Source organism: Diachasma alloeum, unplaced genomic scaffold (genome assembly GCF_001412515.2).
Source record: "Diachasma alloeum isolate Michigan unplaced genomic scaffold, Dall2.0 Dall_scaffold_00279, whole genome shotgun sequence".
Classification (NCBI taxonomy): domain Eukaryota; kingdom Metazoa; phylum Arthropoda; class Insecta; order Hymenoptera; family Braconidae; genus Diachasma; species Diachasma alloeum.
Genome location: NW_021680418.1, coordinates 975,954 through 997,419, shown reverse-complemented (window position 1 = coordinate 997,419; position 21,466 = coordinate 975,954). Strand labels below are relative to the sequence as shown.

The following is a 21,466-nucleotide window of genomic DNA, read 5'->3' as shown; positions in this document are numbered from 1 at the left end:
CCCCCCCCCCCCCGCCCTTGAACTCGAATTTTCCGCCTTATGTTCTTAAAAAGCTAATCCGCACTGTTAAAAATTTTCGTCTGAACTTTTCGCGTCAAATCCCGGAAATTTTTATCATATTTAATTTCCAGAGTCAGGGTAAAATTGAAAAGTCTTCGGTTGATGAAAATAACTATTTAGTGAGTCTTAATTTTGGAAAATGTTATTAATGTTTTTCTTGAAAAATTCAGCAACAGTGAATGATCGATCTGTTTCTCGGACGTTATATTGAGCTCATGCTAATATCCGCGAATGAACGGAGTTTAGAATGAAAGGAGTTCATATACAGAATGGAAGGCAATGATCAATGCTGAGAAATACGTTGAAAAGAATGTACAATGCAAGCCGAGGAAGTCTTGGACGTTACAACATGACAGGCATTCTTATAGAGAAAGGATAATGCCAATATTTTCAATAGATTTTAACAGATCAAAACTCGTCTTGATTTTCAATTTCACGCACGACACCGGTTTTATTAATAAAAAATTTATGAAGTTGAAATCGAAGTCCCTCGGGAGTTGTTTAGTAAGTAATGACTTATCAACATTTATATATATGTATTTCTCGCAGCATTGCAAGGCGCCACTTCGCGATACTTTCAACGTATCTTGAAGAGAAAAACCACAGAGAAATTGGCCATTAGAAATATTCTGTTGAGAAAGAGAATATGAAAAGGGAAAATCACAGCCACGTAAGGCTGATTTCATTCACTTCAGAATTAAGATATGTACTGCGCCCGCAATAAAGAGCCGACTGGTACATTCGTACAATCACAGAACGGTTTGATACTGTTCGCGAATAATAGTGGATAAATAGGTAAGTAGTGGGGGTGGGATTCCTGCAGCGACTTTCCTGCATTCTTGGGAGGTTAATGGAATAATGCAATTCGACTGTGCAGGAGCGACAGCATATCTGTGGCGATACTCGATTGTGTTCCTCTCAAACGCATTGGCTGTTGGATATTTTTTTAGAAATTTCATTGATTATTCTTCCCAATAGAAAAGAAATTTTTTTTTCAGATATTATTAAAAATGTTGCAGTTTTCATAATTAAGGAGCAAAAATTTGGGATCACATTCAAAAAACTATTTCGAAAAAAATACGTTGGGGATTTTTGTTAAGTGGATTTGTCGGTTAAAAAAAAATCAATTCTCCACTTTTGGGTGGCGGGAGACAATCATGACCTGCAATATCAGATTCCTGCGGAAAAATCGGGCGGAAAATAGTATTAAAAATTTTTTCTCTCGAAAAATGAAAAAGTTTTTTTCCCGGGGTGAACCTCTCCTTGAATTAAGCACCGGTCTATTATTCTCGGTATAAAACTCCCTTTAGAATTACGAGTTCTTTAACATCAATAACTTGGTTCTGGAAACTAGAAGCTCTTTTTCTCTTGCCAGTGCGGATTCCCATTGAAATCCAACATCATTGATTGTACTTAATAATAGCTCCGTGGCATGATATTAAATACGGGGTAAAATTTTACACGAATTCTTTTCGGCAAAAAATTGAATTATCGCGAGGCGCTCCCTCCGAAGGCGATTGATCCTCGGAATGACGGCAAAGATGATAAAAAACAAAAAATAATTCCAGTTTCTAATGAATATCATCCAAACACATTTTGTTTTTTCAGTAAAAAAAAATTGATTTCGTGTAGAGTGAGGATTAATGAAACAGAATGAATGAACAGTGTTCATTTCATTCGGAGAATGATGCATTATTCGTCCGATGCTGTCAACAAGTGGGGTACAACGAGGCCGACATTACACGAGATACCGTGAATGGTGGATAGAGTACAAGGTTGAAGCCACGGGGAAAAACGGTTAAGATGGTACTCTCGCGATGTTGTGCATGATTCCAGCCCTCGTACATGGCAGAAAGTAGATACTCCGTTAGGACCAGTTTAGTGCAAACAGCCTCTCGCGTTATTTTACGAGCTAGCTCATGAAGCTTATCTCTCTGTTCAGCTCACGTGTCTCCTCAGCGTAAACCATTTGCCGCGAAAATTATTTCATTTCGGAATTAAATTTTCAATTTCTAGACCCAAACGAGGAAATTTTTCACGCACAAAACGCGACTATAAATTTGGAAAGACAAATTATACGTGCAAGATAAATTTCATATTTATCGCTATATCAATTGAAATAAATCCTGTTGACCGATCGAAACCTTTCAACACATTTTCATTACCAGGAACCAACGAAAAAGTGCGTCATAAGCCCGTCATCATCGTTTCCGTTCCATGTATGCACATCAAAGGAAAAAAAATTCAAGATAATTTTTTTGTTTATTCGTTCAACACTTTCTGTGCCATGTAAATAGGCATAAGTGAACACTTGCGTAATGTGAAATGGTAAGAGAAACAATGTTTCTTATTTAGGGAGCATTAAATCATACTTTTGAGGAAGAACAATGCTCCCAGGAATTCCATTGTTTCCGTTATTGGATGGATGAGTTAAAAAGTCATTACGACATTATTTACCACGTGGTGTATTATTTTCAAATGCGATGATGTGATAATTCTCGTCGCAAGATCGCGGTTTTCGGGCCCAATGACATAAAAATCACATTTGAAAGAATATTTTTTAATGTTAACTGAGATGCTACAGTTCGGATGGATGTTCGAACAATATAAAAGACTTTCAAGCACCCGATCTAATGTAAATTATATGTACTATGAAATAGACCAGAGGCACTAGGTCTCCTGAGACCGACAATGAGCCCCTTTATGCATCTGATGCATCATCATGAGTAGCAGAAATTTGTGGCGTCTAGCGCTACGAAGAAACCCGCGAGTGTAATAAGTACTTCACGGGAAAATATGGAGCAAATTAAAAGCATTTAGTGGTAGGATTCAATTTACTAGGGCAGTAATTGAAGAGCAGATCAGTCCAACACGGATTTCTGGTGAAAAAAAAACGGGTTTTTCACGTATTTCATGTATTTTTATAATTTGAATTAAATTTCTTTAGCTTATCGAGTATTTTTCACTAAGTGGTTGCAACGGAATTCGATTTACCTCGTGATATTTATAATCGACATTCCATCGATGATAGATAACGACTGATAAATCTTATCGAATTTACGCCATTCAATTACAAAAAAATGCGCAAAAAAATTAGTCTTTCCAACATTAATCTAGATTATTTGTTATGTCTAATCCTTTAATCAATCCATATGCAGTGCTAGAAATAATACAACGTCTTTATTTTTGTTTGGGGTGAGTCGCGAAAATGAGGAAATTCCCCGGTTTATTCTGAACAAATTCGAGGAACTCTCGGCGTCCCAGAACAATTTGAGAAAATTATCGCGTGTTACGGATGGGTTTTGTCCAGGTCCCGGGGGATTTTGCCATTTGTTGGCGCGTGAATTATAGTTGACGTGTTAGAACGTTTGCACTATTCGGGCTCGCATTCGCTTTTTACATGGCACCCGCACGTGAATAATCTATTTAGACGTGCCCACGTTAAGGTATATCCCAAGACTCTATCAAGTTTGCTCTTATACTCCCTTTTATGCACACCAAATGTGACGTCGCAGTGGCCAGAGCCAGAGGAAGATGAGGAGAAAAAGTAACTACTCATTTGACGTTCATTGACACCGATCAACGTTTCATTTCCGTTGTCTTGGAGACGCTGTTACATTCGCTGTATTCTTCCCATCGACAGTTGTCGGCTCTGTCATATATGGCTATACGAGTCTGCAACCGAGTTCCTGGTATTTCACTTATTTGTTGCAAACTCATGTTTACAATGTCTGTGATTTGTGACTGCAGATGAATTTAATAAAGAATCCGACAGTTGGGTCGATTTAAATTTTTTGATAGAGGGAATTTGAAAAGAGTTAAACTCATTGGAAATTGCGGAATTTATTGATGGGAATTGATCGGTGAAATTCTGCTGGTAATCACCAGAGTAGAGCAGTTCAATTATGATGCAGTTATCATGCAGACACGAACATCTGTCATTGCCGATGAAACAGTCCATAAAAAGCGTAATTTCTCTACTCTGTCCTGTCAAAATTGACCCTAAACTCTACTTTCAGTTGAGTGGAAATTTAATATTCCGTTTAGTTGAATTATTGAAAAAAATAAATAAATATAATAGCTTCCATAATTTTAAATTGACTTCAAGAGTGTGTACTCCCTGACTTTTCAATGTGCGCATTCAAATAAGTGGAAATTTTTTAATTTAACATATGTAAAATTCGGGAAATTAATGATAATAATTTTTTTGTTGTTCATTTATATGTTATTAAATTAACTCGGGATGGGGATCGTGGGATAGTTGGACAATCAGTAAACAATACTAATACATTGTCGAATCGCGGGGTTTCGCGTGTAATTCAAGCTTCCTCAGGCTTTGGAAACCAACCAAATACAATCAATAAAAAAAATTATCTGAATTCAATGAATGAGGGATTCTTCGTCAATGCAGCCGCCTATTTTTTGAATTTCAAAAAAGTGTACCGAAAAATTCAGACAATATTTTTTGACAATGTACACCACGATCCCCATCCTGAATTAATTCGTAATTTGTAATTCATGTGTCAATAAGACAACAAATAATTCCAAGGAGCTCTTACGTCATTCTTATATCAAGAAATGATTCACGATCACCCACCAAACAAAAAATCCATCACTCGAAAGCATTTTTCTTTCATGATACATAACATGGGAATTCCGAGTGCGACAAAAACTTTCTCAAACCGCAATTACATGAATTAATTTCACCACAGTTGTAACGCAATTAATAATTGCATTGTCGCTTACTCCGTGAGATTTCTTTTTAAATTAGTTCACAATTATTATTTGCCCTCAGAGTGGAATGTTTTATCATCACGTAATACTTCTCATTTGCAATTTTCCTCTTTCACGATGTATCAAAGAGAAATTCCAGCCCAAAATCTTGACCCATCAACGTCAATCTGATCATCTCTCGAATCTTCGAACACCCACTTCGCTACATATCTCTTGAACTGGCCTCAGACTCACGGTCTAGCGAGTTTTGCACGGTCACTGACCTTACCGCTGCACCAGTTCCATCGGTGCTTTTATCCCTGTATATATATATTTTTTTCTTTCCCTTGCATTTCTTTTCATCTCGCCCATATTAACAGGCATCCGCACCTCGCCCACCTTGCTCGCTTGGCACCCATGACAGCCAAGGAGAATTTATGGAGTATCGGAGATAAAAGAAGACAAAAAATTTCATTATAATAATACCTTCGAGTAAGTCCTCAACTTGTTCACTGTATGATCCTTCCAATGTTCCAAGAAGCGTCAACATGCTTTCTTAATTACTGCAGAAATGAGCACCACGAGACAAATAAAACATTAAGAACATTGGCATGCACAAACTCGAAATTTTTACAATCACTACGTTTAACTTAGTAATGATGCAATGAAATGGCAAGAGACCGAGTGTCAAAGCTTAAAAGAACAGCTCTCAAACCCCTCAAGTATCTTGGTAATTTCTTCTACCATCACCCATTACTGAAATAAGTCCCTCATCACTGTATATGAGGTCTTCATACCAATCGAAAAACTATCTCTCAATTTTTTTCAGATTTTCCCTTCGGTTTTTCGTTTTTTAAGCGTTACTTTCTTAACACTTTAGCCATCGTACGCCAATAATAGATTTTGTTATTTGCCCCGGAGCTACTCATTACCGAGACAATTTCATAATTGCACAGGTGGATTGTCCTACTTTCGTGTTGATAAGAATGCTCATATCATTTCTGATGACAAATGTACAATTGCGGTATTCAATCATGTTTCCGTACACTTCTGACGTAACGACCTTGAGCACCACAGTTATACACAATTTCAATGTTGTTCACCTCGATAATTTCATTTTGAATCGCTAATAAGGGAAAAGCGAGAGCCATTTTGATGATATGTACCGTTAAAGTCTTCACGGTGAAGCTTTACGAGAGCGAGTAAGATGAAAACAGATAAATATTTGAGTATAAAGAGGACGGATATACTGGTTATTCACTAACACGAACGATATTTGTCGTGTTCTATCGAGATGTAAAATGAGCGTCAAGATTTTCCTTAGTCCTTTCTGCGACACGAAATTCCGTCACTTTTTTTCACCAAAAATGGTCAGTAATTGGCCTTCGGTCCGTTACGTCCCTACATACTGCATTTAACGACTGTGTTATTACATTGTTCTATTGCATCGGAGATAATGGGTTGAAAATATTTTTGACACGTTGCGCGTAAACGAAAAGTCTTTCTGTCGAGCTGAACGTAACAAATTCCTTCAATTTTCATGAAAAATCATAAATCTCAGTGATAATTATCCCGCAAATCCAATACAATCTAAAAATATTGGAAATTGCTTTATGATTATCATCGGAATTTCAAGGCACTTTTCAACATTGTTGTGGTCAATGCTCTGTCTACTCGGACTGATGATTCTGTTCAACGGTCACGCTTGAGCTAACATTGTTCCTTCATCCAACTCTCAGAACCGCATAGTATTACTTCCCCCTCCCGATATTTGCAAGACTCTATGAGCACCGCATGGTGTGCATTATGTATAATAATGTAAAACCCATTATGTCATAAGCCATGAAGCATAGAGGCCATTCATGATGGGTTTACACTCGAGGGGCTTCAGCTTACTGTCTTATTGAAAAAAAAAAAAAAAAACCTCAACGATTAAAATAAGAACTGGCAGCTAGCGCCGATCTTCGTCTCCCAGAAGTCAACGTTACTCTATTCTCTGGACTGGGAGTATGTCAACCTCGTGTGTGTGAGAAAAAAAAATACAAATACCAATGATTATTTTTTCCTCTCATTCTTACCTTTGTGTGGAGGAACGCCAGGGACTTGTTCACGTTCTCGATCTTGTGTACTCGCATGCGTCCATTGTTCGGCTTTGCCAGTCTTTCACCGGATATGATTTCCAGGAGTTTCAGTAGTTTCTTACCGTCCGCTAGATCTGTGAACAGATCCTCCACTTCCATTCGTGCCTGTAAAATTATTGAAAATATCGAATGGTTTAAACAAGCATTTTTTTTAATGTCCAAATTTAGGACGAATTTAGGAAAATTGGCGAAGCCTTAGGGGCCTCAATCAAGTGGAGTTGGTGGGATTACCACTGAGTATTCGGAATAGTGATGATATCCTACTCTCCGTAGCTGGAGGATGATGTTAATGAATATTCAAATGAGATGACACTATTATGCCTATATGAGCACGCTAAACATGCCATTTAAAAACTTGAAAATACTGAAAACGATAAACTACGGATGAGGAAATGAATTACAGATATGACCAATTTCAAATTGGAAAACATGGTCATAAGCTGATAAATTTTCGACAGTAATTCCACTATTTCCGTGAGTAATTGCGCGTGATAATCATGACGACATTTACCAGTAGTTTGGAATGATAACATTTACATTATTTTACTTGCTGAAAAATCTGTTGTATTTCACATGGTTTACTGGATTTCAAAGAGAATAATTGTTTAAAATAACTATGCACATCATCATAAATTTTTTCCTGTCCTGTAACATAATTTCCTTTATACTAGTCTCAGCACATACCTTCAGCAAAAAAGAGTTTATCCATTTTGTGAATGTCTTCTTTTGAATATGCAGACGCTCCTCCTGCAGGGCCTTTATCCTCCCCTGCTCAAACTTGAGCACATCCTCCCTCTGAGTCATTCTCTTTTGTATTTCAGTGCCACCTCGGTATCTGTTGATCCGCAACGGTGTATAATCGTCCACCAGGATGTTATTAGTTCGTTGGGGTAGGGCGCGTTGTCCAGCGCCGGGCTCATACTGCGCCCCTGTTAAAATAAACATTCAATATTTTTAAACTTCCTGGGATAAATCTACAAACCACACCCACTTCCTCTCCATTCGTCTCCCACATGACAAAAATAAATAGAAAAGTGGAACTTTAAATAAACGATTTCATTCGCAGCCAGTTTGCTACCACGAGTTCTGGTGCACACAAGAAGTTTTTTTTCAATCAAAACCTTTTGCAGTCACCAAGTATTTATGAAAATTTAATTTTACAAGGCAGTGTCTATTTACACGCTCCACGGTAACTTTGACCGTGGACATACGGAATGTTTGCCCGTGGATTCAAGGTAATTTCTACCGTGGATATATGGGAGATCGTGGACCCTCAACAGTTTTGCATCAATTTGTCAACACAAGATCAAGATAAAATAAATAAAGTAATATAAAATATCGTTCTCATAGATGAATGTGGATTATGCATTTCTGCCTCCCAATCCGAAAACTCAGCGATTAAATATGGAAATCTTTGGACTCTCCTATTTGAAATTATACGTCAAAGCTCAACAAGTGGTTCTGTAATATGAAAATCTATAAATAAAACAGGTCGGATTATCTCGAGGATTTTATGCTTGAAACATAAACTGTTCGAGTGGTAACGAAGAACAAGCTGTAAACAACTGGTGGGCTCGGGTAGATTGAGCGTTTTTCAGTCATCATGGAAGTCTGCAAAATTCAACAAACAACAGTGAAGTGAATACTTTATTTATTTGAAAATCATTGTCAGCCTTCGCGGATGGCGCAAATTTTTACATTAAACAAAACGAAATTAGCTGTGTTCGAGTCGAATTTAAAAAAAAAAAATTCGTAATTGTTATTGTACACATTTTTTCAAAGAACAATATACAATTTTTTTTGCACTAATTATTCGTTTTCAGGCACATATCGATCCTCAGTCCGTGAGAAATCTCACTCCAATAGCCCGGGCCTTTTAAATTTCGTAGTAATCTCCCCTCAACTCGAAATATCCCATCAAGACGAAGGGAAGACGGGAAAAGCATGAATTAAATGATAATCCCTTGAATTTCCATAATTTCATTTGATGAGATAACTGATTGAAGATGAGTTGCAAGTGTATGTTTCGTAGTGCGAGCTCACACGCGTAAATTGTCCAAGCGTGACGAGTACCGGTCGTGTGTTACGCCCATGTATCCCATTTATATACATACATAACACCGTTGTACTTTGACGTGTTCAGGAAGAAAAACCACACGACCGGTCGACACATCGGGTTACAGAGCTACAATTGACTGAACGAAGACGAAACACAGCCAGAAGGACGCGTTGCTAATTGTGGAAGTGTCAAGTCTGCGAAATATTTGTCGGATAAATCGGGTTCACGATATCCTGACAGGCAAGATTTTAATATTATTATTCTTCTGAAAATCTGACCCTTTGAAAATCTAAAAAAAAAACTTTTTCAGTTTTCACTTTTTCCATATACTTTTGAAAGTTCTGAATAGCCCGTCGCTTAAATAGTTAGAATCAACGTTCACCCGGCTAAAAAATTCGATTTTGGCGAAAGTCGACTTTCCCCCTGGAAAAACGGAAAATCTGACACTTAGAAAATCTGAAAAAAAAAATTTTTTCAGTTTTCACTTTTTCCACATATTTTTGAGAGTTCTGAATAGCCCGTCGCTCAAATAGTTGAAATCAACGTTCAGCCGACTAAAAAATTCGATTTTGGCGAAAGTCGACTTTCCCCCTGCAAAAATCCAAGATCTGACACTTTGGCCCTCGTGACCCTTGTGACCCATTGACCGACTTTCCCGCTGAAAAAATCTAAGATCTGACACTTTGGCCCGCGGTGAAAAAATTTTTTTTTCAGTTTTCGCTTTTTCCACAAGAACGATGCGCGCTTCAGCGTCATTATCGTGGAATTTAGTGCAATCAATTGTCACTGGCTGTGTTGTGAAATCAATAATGTACTATCATATTTGTTTTGCACTCTAAACGACTTGATAGTATTCCGCGATTGGGGGAGACTGAGGGAGGGGAGATAACACTAGAATACTGGATTGACACTCTCCCCTCAAACGTAACAAAATGAGTGAAACTAAATATTTCAGATGTTAGCTGTGGGATACTTGAATAACTCAAAATATTTCAGTCTCATGTCATCCACAACAATGTGAAACAGCTTATTACTTTTCCCATTTAATTATAAGACACTACACTGCTAGAATTACACTGCTAGAATTTTTTGAAATTTCAGGAAAGATATAGTTAATCTCATGAGAGTGACATTGAATCGAATTTTCAAGTAGAATTCACGAAAATTCGTGAGTTTTCAGTGGAACATGAATAATCAGAATCAAAATGACATGAATATTCAATTTTTCCCTGAATTTATTAGATTTTTCTGAATTTTCGCAGAATTGAATTGAAAAATCACTTTATCGATGTATTTGATTGATTTCCAGATCATTTGAAGAAAAAATCAACGAAAAATTTGATTTTTCAACGACAAGAATTCTTGAAATTTCAGTAGAGCTTGAACGCGATAAAAATTTCCGGAATTTGGGCCGGAAAATTTAGACGAAAATTTTTAAAAGTGTAGCTGATGATTAATATTTTATGTTTCATTCCTCGTTTTCATTCGACAATCAATACTTTACATGCAAAATGTAAATACCAGACCGGAGGCCTTCGGGCGCTGGCCAATCACAAGCTTTTTGTGACAAATTACGTGAAAAATAAAAATAAATACTAAATAATAAATACATTGAAATTTCTTGATTGACTGACTCACTTGAAGAAGATGGAACTCCACTCATTACGGAAACCATCAAAGACTCATACTCAACGCACCGATAAGCCATTGTAAAAGAAATTCAGGGAGCGAAAATTATTAACAATCCACTCCACAATATTTTTCCGCTTTAAATGAACATTATCTCCACAAAAAATGCTGCTGAATGGACATATATCTCGGAGTGTAACGCGTCCGAATATCTATGAGTAACTGATGATGGCGGTTTGTTAGCCAGAGGCCACTAACACGTCTCTTATCACGCACAACAAGTGTGCGTGTTCGAGAATCTCTGTATTAGGGAGTGTTGTTGGGACATGCAGGTGATACACATTGGTGTGAAGAAAGATCGACAGTTTATGGAGGTCACAGAGCGAGAAAAAATTAATGAAAATTCGACTGGATTCACGTACGAAAGAATTTAATCGAAAAACTTTGCGAATTCGCTAGAAAATTCACAATTACAATATCGAAAATTCAGCTGATGCTGTGACTGAAATTTCAAGAAAATTTCTACCATCAGTGTTGTTTAGAATCAAATCATTACTAAGTTACATGAAAACACATGGATTGCGTGAAAAAAAAGGGAATCGCATCGTTCGTTTGAGAGAAATCGTAGCAAAAAATTTTGGTCACATCCACACATACAGACCGGTCTCTAAAAATTATCGAAAGAGTTTCTAGCGGTCATGAAACGTGGAGAAATGATGAGATTCCCTCCCTTCAGGTCAGCAAGTTAAAAATGAGCCAAAAGGGCGCTCATCCGGCAAAAAATATAAAATTCCTAGCGAATTCACGTGAAATTGATCGTAACAACGGACAACATTTGCAAGTATCATCCGAATGAACACCAACAATTTTTCCAATCGATTTTATAACGGTCGAGTGACTTGGAATAGCAGGAGTGTGACGAACCACGCATACTGGACTAGGTAAATTCTCGGATAGTTCGTAAGTTTCAGCTAGCTCTAGGAAACGACAAGAACGATGTTACTCGGTAATGGAAATTATGTGCGAGATGTGAATTTTTATTATTATCGGAGGCAAAAACATTAGCATTGTCCAGCACCAGAACTCGGATTACCATTATTGTTCTGCCCAGGATGTTACCACTGGGCAGAGCCCGGAAATACGCTTGTCGAATCACGACGATTCCAGTTTTCCAGTGGTGGATGTGTGTGTAAGTTGGCTGGAGTGACATGCTACGGATGAAATTCGAGATGTCATTTTATCCCTCGTATCCAACTCTCAATGGTGAGTGCATAAATTTAGCTATTCAATTTGTATTATTATATTTTTTGTCCGTGTGGCGATAGAGTTGACAGGAGTAAACTGTTGAATATTTTTGTCTGGATTTTCCGCGTCAAATCCCGGATGTTTTTATCATGTTTAATTTCCACAGCTAACATTTGAAATATCCAGTCGGGTAAGATCATGCAGTATTTTAATGTTTTTCGCCGGTGGGGATCGATTCCCATGAAACCTCTTATCGGGTAAAAAATGTAGGGGACTTCGATTTTTATTATCTCTGACGTGACGGCTGAGTGTGCACAGGTATTTGTCGACCAATGGAGATTACTTTGGGTGGGATTTTATTATCAAGCATGAAAATCACACCTCATACAGCGAGATATAATATGTGAATTTAAGTTTGTGTTTTGCAAATAGCGGGAGCTTTGTCTGACATTTTAAATGATTTATTCACCGCGGAGAAGAAATAATTCGTAGGAGTTGAATAATACAATCTTAAAAGGGACAAAAAAATATGACAAAAATAAATATCTACCCCCCCCCCTTCCCCGCCGAAGAAATAAAAACATTTGCAGAAGCCTTGAAGTTTTTATATGCTAATGACATTATTATATCGGAAGCATAAATCCTAGTTTTGTTTTCAACTTCCGATTTTCTTTTGAGGATTTATATTATATTTTTTCACTTAGGAAGTTATCTTTGACATTGTTGTCACTTATTAATTGCAAATTTTTGCGTGTTAACAAGTTCAACTTGTGACGAAACTATCTATTTATCGTGATCGGACGAGGAACGGGTAAGATTCTCTCACGGCGCGAGTAAAGGTTCTCGGGGAAATGGCGCGAGTGCTGACGAATTAATAATCTTCGCGAGTTATACGTCAGGCAAGTTACACAACTGATTGTTAATAACACCTTATCATTTTTCATTTTTTTCTTGCAATCGTGAACATACAGTCGGATTAATTCGATTTATTGCCCAGGTTTTCAAGAAATACGTGCGGATTGAGTGGAAGTAGCAGAAAAAAAATCCTTGCGTTTGCGTGTATCAAAGCGAATGAAAGAGATAATAATTAAAAGATGCCTCAACGTGATGTCTGACCTCTGTGACTTGCACGCCCATTGAATACGTTTTTGTGAGCAGTCACAGCTTCTTTTAAAAAAATGTCGCGTTGGACAGATTACGTGCCGTTTCTGTTTCTTCTTTTCATCGACCTCGCCCACACGGTTTAGACTCGAAACTTTAGAGGTTGGCGTTCGACACCGATTTCTGGACAAGTTTTTTTATTTTCTAGGATAAATGCATTCTCGCTATTTCATTAACTCTGCGATTGAAATTTCCTTCTGTGTAATTCAAAAACTCGTGACCCTTATTCTGAACCTCGTACTCCTTATTCTGACCCTTGTGACCCTTAACTGTGTGTCATAATTTCGAGTACCAAATTTTTATCACCAGAAGTCGATTTAAATTATTATAATATAGAGACATTTAAACTTAATTTCATATAACCCCTATATTCAATTCAAAATACTAATTTTTTTGCAATTTTGCTGGCCCAGACAAGACTTCTGTTATTCTCTCAGTGTACAATACCTCTCTGAGTTGTGCCCGAAAAGCCATGGAAATTATGTTCGTACGGATCGCTCATTTTTCTACCTGCCTGGAATGGTAAATTGTTAGTAGTGAGTGTGCACTTTGGAATGCACTTGGCCGGTGTCGTTTTCTTCCTCGTTTACTACCATACTTTCTATCGGCCTTTAAACACTCCAACGACCTAGCATTTTTTCCATCGTCTTTTATTCCTCTCTTCTCTATTTAGCTTGTTGACAGTTACCGAGGAAGGTGGGTGGACATTGAACGGGAAACAAAAAAAGGTTGTTGTGATAACACGAGCATTTGTAGTGATGCTCTATGAGCGCTGTCACAGAGGTGGTCATTATGATCGTTTAATGAAACGTTATCATCGCGACGATTGATTGGACTAACTAGTATCTCGGGATGAGAAACGCTTCATTTACGGTTGATAATTTTCTTCAATTTCCTCCGCTCAGAGGAATTCATTTGCCCGATGACGGTGGGGGGAGAGGATTAGAATGCGGAAAATGTGTGGGTAATGTCCGTCCAAAAAATGGACGTAAACACGTGGTGCAATTACATGTTAAGAAAATAGATATTTTACCGAGTGTAACTGTAACGAGTGCCCCCATTCGTTTTAAAATTCAATTGATGTGCAATCAAGCTCTAGATCGTGGGTGCATATGTTTTCAATAAATTCTGCGATATTTCAACTCCATTCACACTCCATTCTAGCCCCTTTGTCGAGTATCTCGTACGGAGAGTGAATTTACTGAATTTAATAAATTTAATTGACTCAATTCCGATTGTATTCAGTGAATTAAAATTAATAAGAATCGAATCGTCGTAGTTAGTGTCACGCGGGGATAAGAACCCAGTTCATGGCACTGTATTCATCGACGAGAATCTTTCATACGCGATCGTGTCTAACTTTCAGTATAGCGACTTTCACCTCCATTTCATAAAACCACTACCGTAGTGTTATTTTACACTCTCATTTGCCTATTTGTTGTTTATCCTCAGTTATATCTTCATTCTTTGTTAATGAAAACAATGCGTCACTTTTGTTTTGTTAATGCAATTTTTTTCAAGCTGATATGTTGTTCACTTGCGACAGTCATATATATATATATATTTTTTTTTTTGTGGAAAATGCAATCTCGACAAATTCGAAAGTACACACGTGGACATATATGCACTGATCGTTTCGTCCCGGTGGCGTAGAATGTCAAGTTTTAGAAACTTGGCTTGGCTTTCACGCGCCGACTCGCTAATGAATAGCGTCGTATTTATTTATTTTTTATTACTATTTCATTTTCGCTAGAGATTACAATTTAGTTCCGAGTGTTTTTGCTTTTGTAAATTGGTTTGACCTTGTAACTAACTGCGGCCTAAATGCGTGATTGCTAATGAACCATTGAAAACCGGCGCAATGCCATTCAACATAAGAATTGTACTTTATCCTCGGGCTATCTACACGGTCAAACCTTAGATGTTTTGTTATTCTTCTTAAATATAGTAAATCTGTTGCCTATTCTTTGGTTTTACAGAGAATTTGGAAAAACTCTTGAATTTTCATTTGAAAATTGATGAAATATTTGTTCTTTCAGGTCAATTATTCTGTGAAAATTCCGAAAAATCAGGAAAATTCAGGGAAAAATTGAAAATTCATATCATTTTGTTTCCAAATATTCATGCTCTACTGAAAACTCATATATTTCAGTGAATTTTACTTCAAACTTGAAATTTCATAACAATTTTTTTCGTAAGTCCAATTCAATGTCACTCTCGTGCGATTTACTCTAATATCTTCCATGAAATTTGCAAAAAAAATTAACAGTGTGTTCTGGGATATACCTCAAGGGTTAACCTTTGAGAATATAATAATGAATGGATCATAATCCAGTATGAGAACCCTCTCGAAGACTATCCGCCATGGATGAAATGTGTCATATCTCTGCATATGTAATTGGGACGAATATCACGAACGCATTATTAGAACCAATTTCATTCTTGATCCAGGCCGTTCACCCGAAATTCCTGAATACATTATTTCATCAGATCCCCGTGTGTAGTTTGTTTTTTCTCAATCTTGAATCTCATATTAGACATGAATATCAATTTCGATTGAATTATCAGATTATCGAGCAAAAATCTTTTTTTGAATTTTTAACAAACGATTCTTTGGCACAAGTAATACTCGTTTGAGAACTCTTTTTTTTCTCTCAGTGCCCCTAAACCTCCCATTTGTCTGTCCAATCTTTATAATATCATGAACAATTGTTCTCCAACACCTTCATTCAACCGATTCAAACGGTGAGACCACCCGAGTTATATTAGTCACAATTGAATGTAATGTAATTATGTAATTTCGCATTTCCCTTTCAATGAGACTAGAAACAAAGCGACTGCTCATTTCTTAATGGAATACAGGTGACGCAATTTTTTTTGTATCTTAGAAATGATCTCACTTCCGTTTGCGATTCCAAGGATCTTCAATACTTCACTATTCCATGAAATAAAAGAGAGGATGACAAGATCAAAAAATTTCCGACTTATGAGCCATCTCCTTGGCACGAATACACCTGTCCCAATTATAACAGGAACCATACACCGATTGGTATGAATACAGAACCGAGAGGCTTCGTCAAGATTGAAAAATCTGACATTACACCTCACGAATTCTCATAATTAGAAATGACGATTGGAAATAATACAGATCGACATTTTAATCCACTCATTAATTATTGAGGGAGTTCACTCGAGATTATAACTAACATGATCATCCTCTGGAGCAATATAACTGCCATAATTGAAACCTAATGAGAATTGCCTGGGAATGACTCGACTGGAGAACTACGATATTGAAAAAATGCAACGGCATTTCACAGACAGTGTGACGAAAAAATTTTTCTCACTCGAAATATCCTATTTTATAATTTATTGAAGCATGCTAGATGGTTCTTATCGCCCCCAGAGGAAAGAGAGATAGTTGCTCGAGGCAATGAAAAAATTTCCGTCCAAAACCCCAATTTTTCGTCTACGTTCCCTACCCCCTGAAAATTCTAGCAAGAGAAAATCACGCAGCGCGAATGCCGAGGGGTCGAGGGGTCTGACCAAAACGAAAAAAAGCCATCTAAAAAAAATCCGAAAGCTGCACCAAATTCAGTGAGGAGAGAATATTTCGGAATGTATCAATTTTGCGCGGGTGTTTCCACGAAAAAGGGCAGGAAGGGCGCCATGTGGTTCTCGAGTAAACGACGCCATCCTCTTAAGCCCAACAGGGGGAGGGGGGTAAAACGAAGAAAAAAGCGACACAAAAAATTCGTCCGGCAATCAACAGAGGGAAAAGAGACGCAGCGACCGAGGCTCACGGGATCCCAGGACTCTCGTACCCGTTAAGCTATCCTTCTTTCCCCTTCTGCCTCTCCTCATTCTCAGAGGCTGCCAAGCGAGAGCGTTATACCGCTTGGTTTAAAGTAGGGAGGTGCCCACGGTGCCTCGAGAGCGGTCCAGCAACTCCGTAACGAAACTTCTCTCCTTCGTATTCGTACACATTCACAAATACAATCGAAAAATCCACTCACACCGAATTAAAAACATGATTCCTTGCATTGTACGCTCCGTTGTATTTATACGTATTACGAACACATGCGTATTGTGCTCAAGCGGAGAGAAAAAAGACATCAGGGGGAGAGAGATTTACTCAGGGAGAGAGTGAGAGAGATAAAAATGAGGGCCACACATCGGTGATCAGTGGATCCCAGTTCGTATCAAATGGAAAAAATTTTATATCTACCGCGTGACAATTTTTTATTTCCTCAACCGAAGTTAAATATCAAGTCAACTGGATATTTCCTCTGAAAAAATTGTTTACATGTTTCTTTTGCCGACGGAGTGACATTTAGGAATGTCCTCAATATTTTTCGGCGACAAATTCCAACGTCTTGTGGATGGAAAGCGGATATTTTCAGTTTTTTGAATGTTTCATGCTCTAGAATCTAGATCGCTCGGATTCTAGGGATGCGCTCGTCCCGAGGACTATCGAGTGCCTCTAGTTTTATCTGATAATTGGCCGTGATTGTCCGGATATCCAGACATTACGGTGGAACGTTTATTTACGGTGGGAAAATGTAAATTGTTTTCGGAGCAGCAGGGATTTCAGTGAACGCATTTACCGGGCAATAATCGCTGTATGGGAGCTGTATAATCCCACGTGGTGTGTTATTCGCAATTACGTTCTACGTATCCTCGAGGGAACGAATATTATTCTCATAAAATTAATTTCTTCCCTGAATTTCACGGGGTTTAGTAACCTACATAACATCGGAGCTAGCTCACTCGTTGATGGGATATTTCAGTGTTTACTTGTCCTTGGAATTCAACGAAATTGATACGCACCTTCCTCGGTTCGGTGAATTTATCCAAAAAATAATGATGAATTGGTCGTTGTGTAGCCGGAAAAAATTCCTGGTTCGGAGCAATCACACAGAAAGTCGATGAAAATAACAGCAATTTTAATTGTCGTAATTCAATGTCGAGGGCTCGATGAATTGTTTACAACTGAATGTTTTCAGTGTGTAGATACGGTTTATTTCACCAAAAACTGGGCACTTGAGAGGTAAACTTGGGGGAAATAACGAGCACCATTACACTTCCCGGGCGTGCGGTAAGGTTTTCACGTTAACTACGTTCGCGAATAACTAAAAGTTGTCGACGCGGGGGCCCTGCCCGGGGCTTAGCGGCATCGGGACTTGGCGAGACCGCTCTTCGACATCGTTCCATTCCACTGATCCCCTCTCTCCGCCCCTCCACTGACCGGTCATTCCTACTTGTTTCCCGCCCGCCATATCCCCCCCTCGTGCAGTCGGCATCTACTGCTCGGCGGGGGGGAGGGGAGTCGTTGTGCCCCGACCCCCTCTGCATCAGTCGTTGGCCATCTGGCGGCATTGAGCGACAAATGTCATCCGAAAAAGTTTCTTCATTACGTTCAGTCGATGGCACTTGCCAGTCCGCAACATTCGCGACTGCAGGTTTCTCTCTCACGCGCGGTTTGTTTCCGAAATTCCGAATTACACGAGTGTGTACATGTGGTCTAACCCAAATGAAAGTAGTTGAAAGAGTTTTTCAAGTCATTCGGTGTCGCAGCGAATATGAATACCTTGGAAAATGTGATTCAGATAGTGGGAAGCAACACCAAGAAAGCAGAGAATTATTTGAGGTGAATATCGACAATCGCATGGGGATAATAAAATATTGTTTGGGATAACCTCTTTCAGCACTTCGTGTTATACATTGTATACACATTGTTGCACACATATTTTTTTCTTTCGCATGAATTTCGTCAATTCCCGCAGGGGAGGGTGCGGCAATACGGACGGCTTGCTGCGATTCCTAACAAATTATTTTTATGGTGGATAATTGATTGTTTATAAATTTTTTATAGACAGTGTTCGTAATTTGAAGAAATTGCATTTTTTCCTTATTTTATCACTCTACCCCCAAAAGTAAACTTTCTGTTTTTCCACTTTTTCTACTCAAATTCAGTAGTGAAGTGGTAAAACAGTTTAAGTCGATTTATTTCTCAGTCGAGTTTTTGAAGAATAACTACGAATTAAAGGAGACAACGAAATTTTCGTAATAACCTTTTTTCTAGAGCAAATTGAGTGCTACAAAAAAGGTCTCGCCAAAAATTTAGCTATCTCCCCTAGATTCCGAGATATTGACTGAAAAATGGCCAATAGTCAAACCGATCTAAACCGTTTTGCCACTTCGCTACTGAATTCAAACCTGCAAAGTTTGAATAATAAAATCATGGTAAAATATCCGCAGACGAGGGTCAGTAGGACTCAAATGAAAGCTCTGATGTTCGACTACAAAAGTAGATAAACATTTCAGTGCAGAAAAAATAGCCCAAGTACTGGGATTTCCTTAAAACACTGTAGATATATTTCGATTTTAATCCCTCACTTGCAGCGCGCAAAATAACGTAGCTCTACAATTTCAACAATCCACAAAACTTCTTTACGACTTCACAAAGCATGAGGCAAAGCGTAACACAGCAGCCCTCCCAGAGCTCGTTATTCAGGACTTCGATGAGGAGCAAATTTGGCAACAGCTGGAGATCCAAAACGAGGTAGAATTGACGCATTTTTTGACCGGGGTCTCCCGAGTATTAGCGGGCAGCAGCCAATTGTCGTTACCTGTCAGTTCGTCGAAGGCAGAGGAGCCTTTGAATTCCAAAAATGCACATTCCCCTGAAGATGCTGAAAACGAGGAAGAATCGGAGGAAATGCTCGAGGGAAGCGGATCAGACAGCGACGATATGGATTTGGACATCGACGTGGACGGAAACTTGAACAAAACGAAGAAAGTGGCGAAAGTACCGAAGAAGCCATCAGTTGTTGACGATAAATTCTTCAAGCTGGAGGAGCTCGACGAGTACCTAATGAAAGAAGAGAAAAAGGAATCTAAACTTCACCCAAATCCCGATGAATCTGATGAATCTGACGACGAGCCAGTGGATTTATTCAACGACGATTCAGGAATGGAAGAGGACGACGACGACGAGGCGAAAATGGTGAAGTACGCTGGTTTCTTCGACAGTCCAGAGAGCGATAACGAACATGAAGCCACGAATGATGAGACCAATGAATCGCTTGTTCACTCAGACGCCGAAAATGACCGAATTAAGGGGCATAAAGGCCCCAAGAACAGTGAAACCCTGGAAAAGGGGGAGAAATCTGGCGAGAAAAGGGTAAAGTTCAACCTGACGAATGACTCAGATGACTCGGATAGTATTGAGCACTCAAAGATTGAGGGTGAAGAGCCAACGTCGACGTTGGAGGCTCGACAAGAGAGATTACAAAAACGTATAAAAGAATTGGAAGAGCAAGCGTTGTCGGAAAAACCTTGGCAGTTGAAGGGAGAAATTGCAGGATCGAGTCGTCCTCAGAATTCGCTGTTAGAGGAGTTCGTTGAGTTTGACATTACCTCTCGTCCAGCTCCAGTCATCACCGAGCAGACGTCACTGAAGTTGGAGGACATAATTAAACAGAGAATTAAGGATAAAGCTTGGGACGATGTTCAAAAGAAGTTCAAACCCGTGGAGACGCCAGTGGAGTACAAGAAAAAATTGGTCATGGATCAAGAGAAGAGTCAGAAGAGTTTGGCTCAGATTTATGAAGACGCGTATCTGAAGCAAAAGGAGGCGCTCAGCGGGAGTGTCGAGGAGAAGGAAGAGGAGGAGCCGAAGGAGCACAAGGAAATTAGGGAGCTGATGCATTCGTTGTTCACGAAACTTGACGCTTTGTCCAACTTTCATTACACGCCGAAGCTGGCTCAGCCTGAAATTAAGATCATTAGTAATATTCCGGCTATTAATATGGAGGAAGTGGCGCCGGTGGCAATAAGTGATGCTGCGCTGTTGGCTCCTGAAGAAGTTAAAGGTAAGTTTTTCGATTTTATCAAAACTTTTTGAGACTCTGAGAAATTTTCCATTTGAATCCACTATTTGCAGAAATATTCACAATAAAAAGTAGTCTCACAACTTATGACCTGAATGTTTGTTTTGCAGATAACGCACGTGGTGACATAATTGGAAAATCAGAGAGAACGAAAACAGACATGAAGAGAGCAAGGAGAAAGAAAAAGCTGGCCCAGCGCGAGAAGCAAAAGGCCAGTGAAAAGAAAGAAAGAACATTGGGCGATCTCCTCGAGATGAAGAAAAATAAATTAGCCAAGAGCAAAAAATCGTCAAAGAGTGCGCAGGATTCTGCAATTAAAAAACTAACGAAGGACAGAAATATCTCAAAGATCAACGAAGCTTCTCAGAGAGTTCCAAAATCCTCCACGGCATTCTTCACACAGCTGCAAGATGAAGTCTCGAGTCATATCAAATCGAAGAGTAGTAAACCAACGAAGAAGAAAGAGAAAGCAGCGCACTCGGCTATTAAGTTAAAATTGTAAATTTTTATACATGAATGAAAATGAAAAATAATGAAAGGAATGATTACGCTATTTCAATGTT

At 38.6% G+C, this 21,466-nt stretch overlaps 2 protein-coding genes across 5 annotated transcripts in view; one reads left to right on the top strand and one right to left on the bottom strand.

Moving 5' to 3' along the window:
* Positions 1-18,191, bottom strand: part of LOC107038245 (spectrin alpha chain, non-erythrocytic 1) — a 37,890-nt gene extending 19,699 nt beyond the window's left edge. For all 4 annotated transcript variants that reach the window (XM_015257237.1, XM_015257238.1, XM_015257240.1 and 1 more), the window contains exons 1-3: positions 17,839-18,191; positions 7,599-7,843; positions 6,852-7,019 (exon numbers count right to left, since the gene is read on the bottom strand). In XM_015257237.1, coding sequence (XP_015112723.1) covers positions 6,852-7,019; positions 7,599-7,718 — 288 coding nt within the window. In that variant the 5' untranslated portion in view covers positions 7,719-7,843; positions 17,839-18,191. The remainder of the gene's footprint in view (positions 1-6,851; positions 7,020-7,598; positions 7,844-17,838) is intronic.
* A 276-nt stretch (positions 18,192-18,467) lies between these two features.
* LOC107038288 (U3 small nucleolar ribonucleoprotein protein MPP10) lies at positions 18,468-21,456 on the top strand. The gene is made up of 3 exons (XM_015257310.2): positions 18,468-18,658; positions 19,414-20,885; positions 21,014-21,456. Exons 1-3 carry the CDS (start codon positions 18,591-18,593, stop codon positions 21,403-21,405), a joined length of 1,932 nt encoding a protein of 643 aa, XP_015112796.1. The 5' UTR covers positions 18,468-18,590; the 3' UTR covers positions 21,406-21,456.
* The last annotated feature ends 10 nt before the right edge of the window (positions 21,457-21,466 follow it).

Excerpts from the sequence above, each read along its gene's own strand:
- LOC107038288 (XM_015257310.2), top strand. The coding sequence starts at position 18,591 with ATGAATACCTTGGAAAATGTGATTCAGATAGTGGGAAGCAACACCAAG. Across the intron at positions 18,659-19,413 it reads AAAGCAGAGAATTATTTGAG|CGCGCAAAATAACGTAGCTC; the intron begins GTGAATATCGAC and ends CCTCACTTGCAG. Across the intron at positions 20,886-21,013 it reads GGCTCCTGAAGAAGTTAAAG|ATAACGCACGTGGTGACATA; the intron begins GTAAGTTTTTCG and ends TTTGTTTTGCAG.